The sequence below is a fragment of the Trachurus japonicus genome, chromosome 3 (assembly GCF_045865225.1).
Source record: "Trachurus japonicus isolate A0001 chromosome 3, Traja_1.0".
NCBI classification, from domain to species: domain Eukaryota; kingdom Metazoa; phylum Chordata; class Actinopteri; order Carangiformes; family Carangidae; genus Trachurus; species Trachurus japonicus.
Genome location: NC_140909.1, coordinates 8,163,377 through 8,175,552, shown reverse-complemented (window position 1 = coordinate 8,175,552; position 12,176 = coordinate 8,163,377). Strand labels below are relative to the sequence as shown.

Sequence of the window (12,176 nt, the reverse complement as noted above, 5' to 3'; positions counted from 1 at the left end):
CTCAGACGGTTTGAAGTCATTGTTGCTGGCGCCGTGTTGAGAAATCTTAAACCTAAAGAAATCGTACACCTCAGTTCAGATGAAATAGTGCTTTAGCAGTTTTCAGAAAGCCTTGAAACAGGCCCTGCGCTGTCCTGCTCCTGCTTGACCCTCATCCAGATGAGTCTAAAGGATCCTAACGCCGCTCACAACTCCCTCCTGCTCAGGAGTATTGGACCTTTTACTAATTTCATTCAGAAATTCAGTCCTTCAAGCCTCACACACACACACACACACACACATGCACACGCCAAAAGCCTCCTCTTGATACACCACCTTCAGTTGTGCTGTATTTGCAGAAATGAGAGAGACCATGTTGTTGTTTTTGCTCTTCTAATGAGATGCCAAGTGATTTATTTATGAATTACTTGTTTGGAACAGCCCCCTTGTGCAGTGTGCATTTTTTTTATCCTCTTTGGAGTCATGTCGCTCAGCGATTGCTGATGCAACTCTTTGTCATCCAGAGTTTGCCCTCACCTCCTGTGAGCCTTCAGGGAGGGCTATATCTATCTTGGCATGTCCCCGGGTGTGTTGGAGGTGGGAGTGACTCATTAAGCAGGTGTGAGCATCCACTCCCATACTGCTACATGCCAAACAAGAGCTCTCCAGCTCATAAGCTCGTGCAGGGAAGAATCATGATGGCAATATAGCAAACACATCACAATAAATCTTTGCACTGGACCGGGGCCAAGTCACAAGGATAATGAGCTGCTATTTCCCCATTATACCCACTCTGGTATTCATCAGAGGTGGAGTTTCCAAACGTTCATCACCCATTGAAAGGTTGAGGCTCCACTGACATCTTTATTTGAACTCTACATTACATGAGGAGTGAATTGTTCCCAGTTTGTTCTCGATGAGGGGAAACAGAAGCACCGGGAGGCGAAGCAGTTTGGTTCTCCAACCGAGCCCTGTGTGTATATAATTTAAACGCATTTGTTTAGCTGACATTTGGTAATAATAACCTGTGAAAGCTGGTTACTACACTGCAGAGCACTTGCAGGGGAGTCGTCCATCTGTTGTGGAGATGGCTCACTTTAAAAGCAAAGAGAAGCAGAGTTGTTTTCAATAAGTTCACATCTTTGTTAGTCTCCAGTGCCTGTTGGCATCTGAGCGTCTCAACGCCTCGTACATATCACAGCAGCAAAACTGTAGAAAACCTCCTCTCTGATGGTTTTCAGAGGTGTTTTAGTAGTCAAAATGAGACAAGGAGATGATTGTGAGAGTCTTCTGGATCTTGGATGTAGAAAATAGATTAGAATCGCCTAAAATTGATCAAAGGGGTGAAATAAAACGTTCACAAATGCACAGTTTAGACTGAAACACCTTCCCTTCTCACGGCTTATTATGACATAAATTTCCTTGGTTGCTCGCCATCTGCAGACCGGTGCATCATATGCTTATTTTTAATTGTCTGAATATCTAATTTTACACAAATAGGCCACCTCTAAATGGCACGCAGTGGATCACGACTTGGTGGAGAGACGCGCTGTTACGCAAAACCTTCACACACACAAAAAAAGAAAAGAAAGAAAGAGAGAAGCCACCTCTGAGAGCAAAGAATACGGAAGAGAACTGGCTTCGCTTGTGCTTTAATATATTACAGACATTATGGTGTTGGTGCAGGCTGCACGGTATGCGGACAAACAAGAGCACATAATGCACACTGAAAGCGCATTAATAGTTCCGCCTCGGGGCTGTTTGAACAGGAGTTTGGTGGCGACCAGTCAGCCAGCGGTAGGTCACATGTTGCAGCGTCATTGTGTAGTAAAGTTACTGTAGTTGCAAAGAGGCTCCTCATATCAGCTCCAGAGGTCTCTCTCTCTCTCTCTCTCTCTCATCCCGTGGTGCTGCTGCTGCTGCTGCTGCTGCTGCTGTGGCGTTTTCAGCATGCGACAACTTCAGTTTCAGACGATCTCCAAAGGAGCCGTGCAGCCATGGGAGTGCATTACCTCATCCATGCAATTTCCACCATCAATAATTTAATCTATTTGCTCCAAAGCTGAAGAGATATCCTGAAGCTTGTCGGGAGGGCACAGAGAGGAAGAGAGAAAAAAAAGAAAGAAAGAAAAGAAAAGAAAAAGAGAAATAACCGCTTGAGTAGAAATTACTCAGGGAGTTGTCCAAAAAACATCCCAGATGACACCACTGTCCTGTTGAATGGTCTGTTTTACGACTGGGCAGTAAAAGGTAGGACACTGTGTTTGCTTGGTTTTTTTTTTTTTTTTTTTCTGGTTTTGTTTTATTTGTCGATGACTTGTTTTAAACACTTTGGCTTTGGTTGGTGCTGCTGGAAGAATGGAGGGGAGGGGGGGGAGACAGGAGATGTGAATGTGTGTCTATGTGTGTGTATGTGCGTGTGGGGGGGTGATAGAGGTAAGAGGGAAGGAGGGGAGGAGGAGGAGGAGGAGGTGGAGGAGGAGGGAGGGGGGTCTAAAAGTAGCTCGATCAAGTCCGGTTATCCTGCGAACAGACAGCGCCGCAGCCCGAGAGGGGATATGCGTAACCTTATCCTCCCGTTCATTAATAAAAAACGGAGTTATTATGTTGATTGGGTTTCCAGTGGAGAGCACGAGCTCAGCAAGATGTAATCTGGAGAAGATGATGAAGAAGCAGAAGAAGGAAAGGAAGAAGATGGTGATGATGATGAAGAAGAGTGTGTTGTTTCATTGTGATCAGAGTCTGAGCTGCTTAGTGTTTCCGAAGTGTCTCCGTGTGAAATCGCCGACGTCACAACGTTCAACTTTCCTGCTAATAATAAACTAAACAGCTCAATAAACTCTTTGCTCGGGGTGTTTGTTTGTCTGCATCTGATCATTTAACCTCGACCACAGACAACAACAGACACCGAATCATTCTGTTTGTTTGCTAAAGAAAAAAAGAAAAGAAAAACTTTGATGAACTCATTAAGACTTTATAGGAAACCTGAGACCTAAACGCCCAGCTCCGTCGGCCAACACCGAGTCCTACTTCTGCACACTGCTGCGTGTGTGTGTGCGCGCGCCGCAGTTATAATTTACACATTAGACTAGGAGGTCCAGAAATTGAACACGGATTAACACAAAGTCTTGTTTATGGAGCAGAGGAGGGAAACCAGCTCATTTGTCACAGCTGCATGTGTTAAAACATCTGGTCCAACCACCCCTGAAAAAAAAAACTTATCCCAGGATAAATTCAGCAACGCGCGAGGGCTGGATGGATAATGGTGTAATGATGAATTAATGATGTACTTTCCAAAATATGCAAATTGGAGCCAAAACGTGTTGTTTAAGTTGGAACTAAATGGTTTTTAATTGAACTTTATGTCTCTGTACAATTACAGACAACAAAGAATGGTTGTGGCAGAAATCTATCTATCTATATATCTAAACATCTATCTATCTATCTATCTATCTATCTATCTATCTATCTATCTATCTATCTATCTATCTATCTATCTATCTATCTACAGAAGGGAGGGAAAAGGGAGGAAGGTGGAAGGAGGAGGAAAAAAGAAGGAGCTCTAATTATTTGACGGTCTCATGCGCCATCTAGTGGTCAGGGCGCGGGACTGCAGCGCTGTTCGTTTGGAGCTGTTAGGTCTGTTGGTGCAGTTTGAGGAGGTTTGGTTTCAGTTTAGTTGTTGACTCACAGGTTTCAATATCCTATGGGCATTTGAGTTAAGATTACATGAGCGGAAACAGCATGTGAGAGTCGCCTTCGTTAACACTGATCATGTAGAGTCCTGCACATTTAAAGGTGCGTATGAGGCCTTCAATGTCAGTTGTGTTTTTGTTTTTTTCTCCAAACTGTTTGCTGCTGCTGCTGCTGCTGCTGCTGCTGGATTATTTCAGTTGTACATTGTTGCACACGGTGGGAGGGAGGCAGGGACGGCACAGATCACTCAGCAGTGCTCTGAATGGCGGGCTGTCTGTGGCCGTGGCCGGGGTTGGCCTGGAGGCCAGGTATAATCCCTCAGTGATGCTCATCTATTACTAAACGTGCTCTGAAACTGTGTCAGATTGAAAACAGATCTGGAGGAAGCAAGCTTCCACATGTGTCAGCCATTACTGCAGACAACTCTAATTGCTTTTTTTCTTAAGCGCTGCATTGTGGCGCACAAGGGGTCCTTGGGTAGAAATTTTTGATACCATCATGTGCTGCATGTTTTTATTTTTTGTCCTTGAGCTGAACATTTGGCATTGAGCACTATTATACATGTTGAACGTGACAAAACATGTTGCTAGGTAAATAGCTCCAGCCGACACAGTTCTTGAGGAATTGAACAAAGACGGCTGCCCTCGAGGGAGCTGTGGTAGAGAGGCAGAGAACAAATGTTGCTATAGGTCACACATTTCTATTCAAATGTAGTGGGCACATTTCCCTCTTTCATCTCCTCCCTGTTTGATGTTTATTTTCCCTTTTCCAACAGTTCCTGAGATATCATGCACGCTGTTAGTAAAGATGAAGCCATAAAGTGTGCTGACATGTGTGGGGAGTCTGGGGAACATTACTGAATGTGTAATAATACGAGCCATGCTAGTCCTTTCATGCTTTAGAGAAACTTTTCAGCATCTGTCAGAGGAGACATTTATCACTTTAATCCCCACCTGGCACAAAGAATAAACGTGAGGCTAAGTTACATATCCCTGCCATACAGCCGTGCTGCTCAAAGCAGACAAACAGGTGGTCATCCAGAGACGTCAAAGCCAAACAGTGGAGTCCACACACTCAGCTGCTCCTATTGTTCCGGGTGTTTCATGCTCCGTGTGTGTTGTCATGTACAAAGGCGTGTTTGAGCAGTGGTTATTGCGGGCTTTATATTCCCGCTCCACTCCATGTTATTAGCTCCGTGCTGTGAGCGTGATTTACATTTCCCTCAAAAGACCTGTCATATTCTAGACGTCCATGCATTTAAACGACACTTTTATTAGTTATGACTGGACTGGTGGGATGTGCATGGTGGGATATTCATTTAGATGTGTATATTTTAAAAAACTTATCTGAACAGAGGAGGCTGCACTTTGCTCAAACGCCTCCTTGCGTTAGATATTTTCATAAAACCCAAAACCGAGGACTGGTCCACAGGCTCTGAAATGCAGATTCTGTGCCAGACATTCCTCCATATGTAGTCCCACTCTTGCTTTATTATTCGTGCTCATTATGTTAACTCGCGAGCCGCTTTTAAAAAATTTTTTTTTATTAACTCTGAAATCCAGCAGTGCACATAAAATGTTCTTCTCTTGATGTATAAAACAAGAGCAAACCAATCAGTTGTCACATTTAGCCTCTAGTAGATATAAGCCAGCGCTTCTCCAGCAGTCCCATAGCAATTAAATGATTCATTGGCTTTATCACATTTTAACAGGATGTTGATTGAGAGCATAAGCCATATTGATTGTACTGATGGAAACAGGAAATCACAGAGATAGAAATAAAATCATTTGTTGTTCCCGGTGTGAGGATACCCGGGGGAATGGCATGCAATTGCACACTGTTGAGTGGCATTACCCCCAGCAACCTCCTCCCCTCCATTCTCTCCCTTATGGAGACCTGGAAGAGACGTCATCTGTGGTTGTTATGCTGCGAAATGACGCTGGCAGTCTCCCCACCCCCTGCTACTGCAATATTACCCCTGTGGTCTGTTACGGAAGATGCAGCACTCTTCGTCTGCATCATTTCCAGCATGAAGTTTGACGCCTAACAGTAATCAGCCCTCTGCCTTCATTTCCCTCATGTGGAAGTGGAAACATTTGAGTGCGATGCTGATAATAATATCAGCCTAAATGCATCCTACACATAGAGCTCGTGACTGGCCTCAATGCTGGTGAAACCTACATGGTTTTCTGTGCTGGGAAGCCTCACGGAAAAATTCTTGACTATTGGAGCCAAAACCTTAACAAATACTGAAGCTTTTGCATATTAAACTGTTTTTATTAACAATACATAATATGATAAGAAAAGATAATCATCACAGTTCCTGATTCTTGGCTTTGTCCTCATTGTTGTTTTAGTTTGTGAGAGGAAAAATACCCCCCCCATCTCCATCTCCCTGCAAACACGTACAAGCCAGCCCCTCCCCATGCCCTCCCCCTAACACACACACTCACACACTCTGGAGGAGCACGTCACTGAGCTCGGGGAATGAGTGGCTCATTAAGAAGAAGGATGTGATATTCTGAATAGAGACTGTGAGACTCCCAGCACATCTATTTTTAGACGAGATATCTCTATGGCAGTCACCGTGGTGTTGGTTAATTGCAGCCACGGCCCCAGATACCAATTAAGAATGAAACAAATGCTTTTAAGGTGGGGTTTTTTCGCTCCTCCCTGCTGTAAAAAAGGTCCTCGTGTCCATTCTTAGTGGGGGCAGCGGTGGAGTGTTTGCTCGGCGTGTTTTCCTGTATCAGGTTGGGACATGCAGAGTGCAGTCAAAGCCTCGGCCAGGCTATTTTTAAATGAGCCCCTGTGGAAAGCAAGATCTAGATTTTCTTTTCATTATGGTTGCTTTCATATCTCTGGCTGTTGGATGTCCACCAATGCATTGATTCGCTGTGAATCTTAGAGCTTCTCGAAGGTAAGGTGACGACTGATGTGTGCTCTCAGGTAATTCGCTGGTTAAGGATGTAATGTGCGGTGTTTCGGCGGCTACACCTGGCTCATTGTGGCTCATTGTAGCTGGCTGCCTCGGCTCCTTATTCCCCCACCTCACCCCCACCCCACCCACCCCTCGCTGGCAGTGCTTTGCTTATCTTGTGAGCAGCTCTCCTCCTGAGTCTGGAGATTGGTGGTGCTTTACAGTGCGGGGAGGATGATGACACATCTTTCTGTCATTCAGGTTTCTCGTGACATCCTGTTAGTTCATCCTGCAGTGCTCTCGCCATCCACCTGCCAAAGAACAAACAGTGTCCCTCAACAAACTCCCGCTTCCCATTCATGACTAGAGGGTTCAGTATCAAACCTGTCTTGCGAGCACGGACCAGTTTTTTTCTCTCTTTTTTTTCTTTTTAATAAATAAATAACACTGGAGCTCCGGTGTTTGTCAGAGCTGACGCAAACACAGCGTTTCCCACCCACCCACCCAGTCAGCCAGTCAATAAGTGCCGTCCGTGCTGGTGGTTCCCTGAGTGTTGCTAATGGTGATTTTGTTCATGGGGTAATGATACATGAGCTCTTCAAACAAACAAAACAAACAAAACCATATCCTGTGTCAACATGTTGACTACAGAGCGTTGACAGATGTATATTAAAAAAAAAAACTGGATGTCCTTTATAAATTAAAAAAAAGGAAAAGACAAGAAAAACATATTGGAAAGATAAGAGCTTTCAAAAGCCAACTCGATAAGTCAGGCAGTGAGGGGTGAACGACAGGTTTTGGTCTTTATAAAACGACACATCTTTGCACTTTCTATAAATAAATTGCACAGTTTAATACACCGAAGCTCATAAATAATGGGAAGCCTGTAAGGATGTAGTGACGTGCATTTTGTGTAATCTTATCTTTCATAATAAACGATCTCTCTCTCCCTCTCTCTCTCTGATGCTCTGCACAGCTTTTGTGCTTTGCTGCCAACACATAAAAATCAAAGCCAGGCCTCACATAGGAGCAGAGTGATTACAGTTTGCAAACAATCTGAAAACACTGATGACACGGTGCCAATATCAGGTTAATGAAAAAAACATTTTCTGATGATTTCCTAAGCCACTGGCTCTCTCTTCTTTTTCTGACTTGCAAATAAAGAGTATAGAGGGTGTAAATAAGAAGGGTGAGGGTTTGGGGGGGGTTACATGGTGCATTATGGATCAAAAACATACTAACTTCATTGAAAATGCTCTTTGACTAACTGTCTTGTTCTCTCCTTCCTCCCCCTCTTTGTTTTCTGTCTTTGTCTCTCTCTCCCCCTCCAGTTCCACCAGGTTAGAAGAGTGATGACCATCCTGTTCCTTACTATGGTTATTTCATACTTCAGTTGCATGAGAGCTGCGCCCCTGAGAGACGCCCCGGGCATGCGGGGCCATCGGACGGAAGGCTACCTGGGCGCTGCTGCTGCTGCTGCTGCTGCGGCGACGGCCGCACGGGGCCACGGGACTCCACAGAGCGGTGGCGGGCCGGGCCACCGCGCGGAGCTGCCCTCACTCACAGACACGTTTGAGCAGGTGATCGAGGAGCTGCTGGAGGTGGAGGGGGAGGCGGCAGTGGCGGCGGCGGCACAGCTGGGACAGGGGGCCGACAAGAGCCAGGGAGGTGGGGGCCCGTCCTCCTCCGTGGTCACCGCCGCGGAGACCAAGGATGTCGACCTGTACGACTCGCGGGTGATGATCAGCAACCAAGTGCCTTTGGAGCCGCCCTTGCTCTTTCTTCTGGAGGAATACAAAAACTATCTGGACGCCGCTAACATGTCCATGAGGGTGCGGCGACACTCCGATCCCTCGCGGCGCGGAGAGCTCAGCGTGTGTGACAGTATTAGCCAGTGGGTGACAGCTGTGGATAAAAAGACGGCAATAGACATGTCTGGGCTGACAGTTACCGTCATGGAAAAGGTCCCTGTCCCCAACGGCCAACTGAAGCAATACTTCTATGAGACCAAATGCAACCCCATGGGGTACACAAAGGAAGGCTGCAGAGGAATAGACAAGCGGCATTATAATTCCCAATGCAGGACAACCCAGTCCTACGTGCGAGCGCTTACCATGGATAGCAAAAAGAAGATTGGCTGGCGGTTTATAAGGATAGACACTTCATGTGTATGCACATTGACCATTAAAAGAGGGAGATAGTGTATAAAATGTATAGATTTTATTGAAGAGTTTAAAAAAGAGAATAAAGAGAAAATATCTATTTGTATATATACATAACAGGGTAAATTATTCCGTCAAATGAAGATTTTATGGACTGCATGTAAAAAAAGATGAAGTTTATACAGTAAAAGTGATACTACAGTCTATTTATTGAACATATTCATGACCTTGTAAACAATTAAAAAAAATCTGATCAGTCATTTGCGCCCAGTTTAAATTACTATATCACATTCCTCAAGACATTGTGATTTGTTTACGTTGCCAAGAATTAGGAAATGAAGGAGAGAGAAAAAAAAACACAGGCAAGGAAAGAAGGGGAGAAGGAAAGAGAGCGGGAGAGGACAGTTCCATCTTCAAAAGCTTGCATGCTGCTTCAATTGTGAATTGAGAAATTCTCCACTTACAAAAAAGGAAACGATGCTGACCAAAAAAGAAAAAAACATTCCGTTTACATATTCAGCAGAAAACAACAATTTTCCTCTCAAGTAATTTATCTGTTTACTGTTCTAAACTTCTCAAGGTAATGTTGAAATTACTTACTATGTCAAGGTGCTGTTGTCAAAGCTTTGCTGTTTATTTTTTTATCCCCACCAGAGGACGAGATATATATATATATATATATAAAAGATAACTATACTGTATATGTATATATAGCTAAAAAAAAAGCTATATATACATATACAAATTTATTCATTGACATGTTTCTGGGTTAATATTATTCATTTTGTATGTTGTGAAGTTGTTTGCAATATTAAACTGAAATATTTGAAGAAATAAAAATGACTATAGGCAACTGAAAAACAAAATCAATGTTGATAAAGTTTCAACAGTGCATTTTTAGGCAGGTAAAACTTTACTGTACAGAGAGGCAGGCAGTGAGGACCTACAGTATAAGGTACACACATACACACATATGAGCTTGTGCACAAACTCCATAAACAAACAGTGGAGTTGAACATTTTTACAGGCTAGTGCATTGAGTGTTGTGGTTGGAGAGAAAACGCATATTTAGCAGCTTATTAGTGTTACTTTGAGGACGGGAAAACCACTTCCTGTTCCCCACCAGCACATGACTGGAAACAAACCTGTGGGCTTTGATATTTTGGTGTTTATACAGTTCAGAGATTTACTTAATTATTACTCCCGGTGCACATGCAATATTTCACAATTACTTTGTGAACTTAACCATCACAAGACAAGTGTGGACTAGTACAAAAGTAGGCAATGGCTGCACATGAAGCATGCCCAGCATTGTCTTAACAGAAGATGGTAATCTCATCTTTAAATCCTCCACAAAACACAGTCGTCACAGATATTATGCAGCTGCACATTCACTTTGATCAAAAGCAGAAGCCATTCCAGGTAACAGGTTTGGTGTGTGTGGGTTAAAACTAAGACTGCAGCTTCATATCAATATTCCCTCCAGCAGACTATAACTCAGTGCATCACAGTGAGAAGCCCTCGCTTGCCAAGTCTAGAGACCATGGTTTAAGGTTGTAGCGAGATAACAATAAAACCGGTTGGATCTCCATCTCATGAAGCACTTCCAAAATTAGCCACAATATGACATATTTCCAAGTGATGAGTCACTCATATAATACCAACTTCATCTAAGTCCCATGGTTGTTGGGGTTACATACAGTATGTTCCAGCCACCTCATTTTACGTCTTCGTCATCCACCCCAAAGGTAAGTGCACGTGGCCGACCTCTGAGGAGAACCAAATCTGGCATTTGGAGATTTTTTGGAAACAGTGCTGCTGAATCAAGAAAGCTGTTTTATCATGAACAGCGAAAAAGGTGTTCCACTTTTCCTCCTCCCAGCTCATTTGGATTCTCCAGAGATGCCTGATGAAGATGCTGTGAGTTACTTTTGTTATACAAAAGCTGAGGATAAATAGAGAGAGATGACAGGCACAGACAGTAGCATGCAGTCTCTCAAATAAGCCACTGTCACGAATCTGGTAATAAAATAAAAGGTACACTCAGATTCCCACACGAGCTAAGTAAGAATTAACATTATTTGAAGTTAAGAAGACGAAGAAGAGGTGTTGTAAAGCCTTTGCTCTTCAGAGAATATCCACCTTAAGATGGAACTGCAATGATTTAGTAAAAATGTAATCAACGTGTCTGAGCACTAACTCCTCTTCACAATACAAGACAATGAATCAAACCTTCTGGGACACATTTTTAGATAAGGTATCCAGAACTCCATTCATCATGAGCAGGAGCCTCGGGCTATTTTTGTTGGGCAAAGCTGAGTGAGGCAACGGAGAACATCAACTTCCAATCACATACCTAAAGAAGTCACGAAACAAAATGTCTCTTGAATTGAACCCATTGTGTTTGAGCCAGGATGAAGCCCATACATAGTGTCCTTTGTGATCATAAATCATGCATGTGGAGGTCACTGAGTATAAGGTAGTAACTCTACGACTGAAACCTCAAGACAAAAATCAGAGGAAAGAAAAATAAAGAATGGAAAATGAAATCTAACATAACAAGTCTATTGTATTGAAAGAGGGCAAAACTTCCTCTCGCTCCTCGTGGCTCTGGCCCCACCCCCACAATCGATGTCACAGCAGGTATATTTCATCGGCTGTTGTCATCAAGTGTCATCATGGGGTGTGGTCGGGGGTGAATTATGTCGGGGAGTTTCAGCCCTCTGACAAGACAACGGTGCAGGTTTCTGCAGGTGTGTGTGTGCGCTGGAGTCTGGAGATGAACGGCAGCCAAACAATAGATAGAAGAGGACAGAAGAGAGACTGATGATCAGCCCAGGTGTCAGCAAACAGATAAAGAAGCTTCTGGATGCTCCCTTGTCACTAATACACAGGGTATAACATAACAACCTCGAACCACAAACAGAGAGACAGTAGAGGCTAAACGACACTCAAACCTTTATATTATTGCAGATTTTCCTGGGTACTGCAGAACTGAGCCCTGCCCACAGAATTTATCTTATGTAGCCTACAAATCCCCACACATTCTCATGCTTATAAAGTGCTGGCTATATCATCAGTAAACACAGTTTACTTTACACCTTTCACTCCCTATACCTTCAGAATAAAATGAAATTGGGATATACTCCCCCCAAAAATGCAGATGTTCTATCAGTCTGTGGTGGAAAGTGTTTTATTTTATGCTGCAGTCTGCTGGGGAGGAAGTTTTTTTTTGGGGGGGGGGAGCAGGCAAGGTGGCTGGATAAGCTTGTTAAGAAGGCTGGCTCTGTGATCGGACTAAGGATGGACTCTGGTGATGGAGAGATGATGGAGGCCATCCTGAATAACACGGATCATCCACTTCATAATAACACCTTGATGGACTGAAGAAGCAACGGTGGTGGATGGCATTGGCTCCT

The 12,176-nt window shown here is 43.8% G+C and overlaps 1 protein-coding gene across 7 annotated transcripts in view; it reads left to right on the top strand.

The window, feature by feature from the left end:
• bdnf (brain-derived neurotrophic factor) overlaps window positions 1-9,427 on the top strand; it is a 26,452-nt gene extending 17,025 nt beyond the window's left edge. For 5 of the 7 annotated variants that reach the window (XM_085759011.1, XM_085759033.1, XM_085759025.1 and 2 more), the window contains one exon: window positions 7,927-9,427. In XM_085759011.1, the coding sequence (XP_085615137.1) occupies window positions 7,927-8,796 (870 nt within the window). In that variant the 3' untranslated portion in view covers window positions 8,797-9,427. Of the gene's footprint in view, window positions 1-1,653; window positions 2,230-6,073; window positions 6,596-7,926 lie in introns of those variants that run through there. The other 2 variants (XM_085759055.1, XM_085759039.1) reach the window with 2 other exon arrangements.
• Window positions 9,428-12,176: the final 2,749 nt, after the last annotated feature.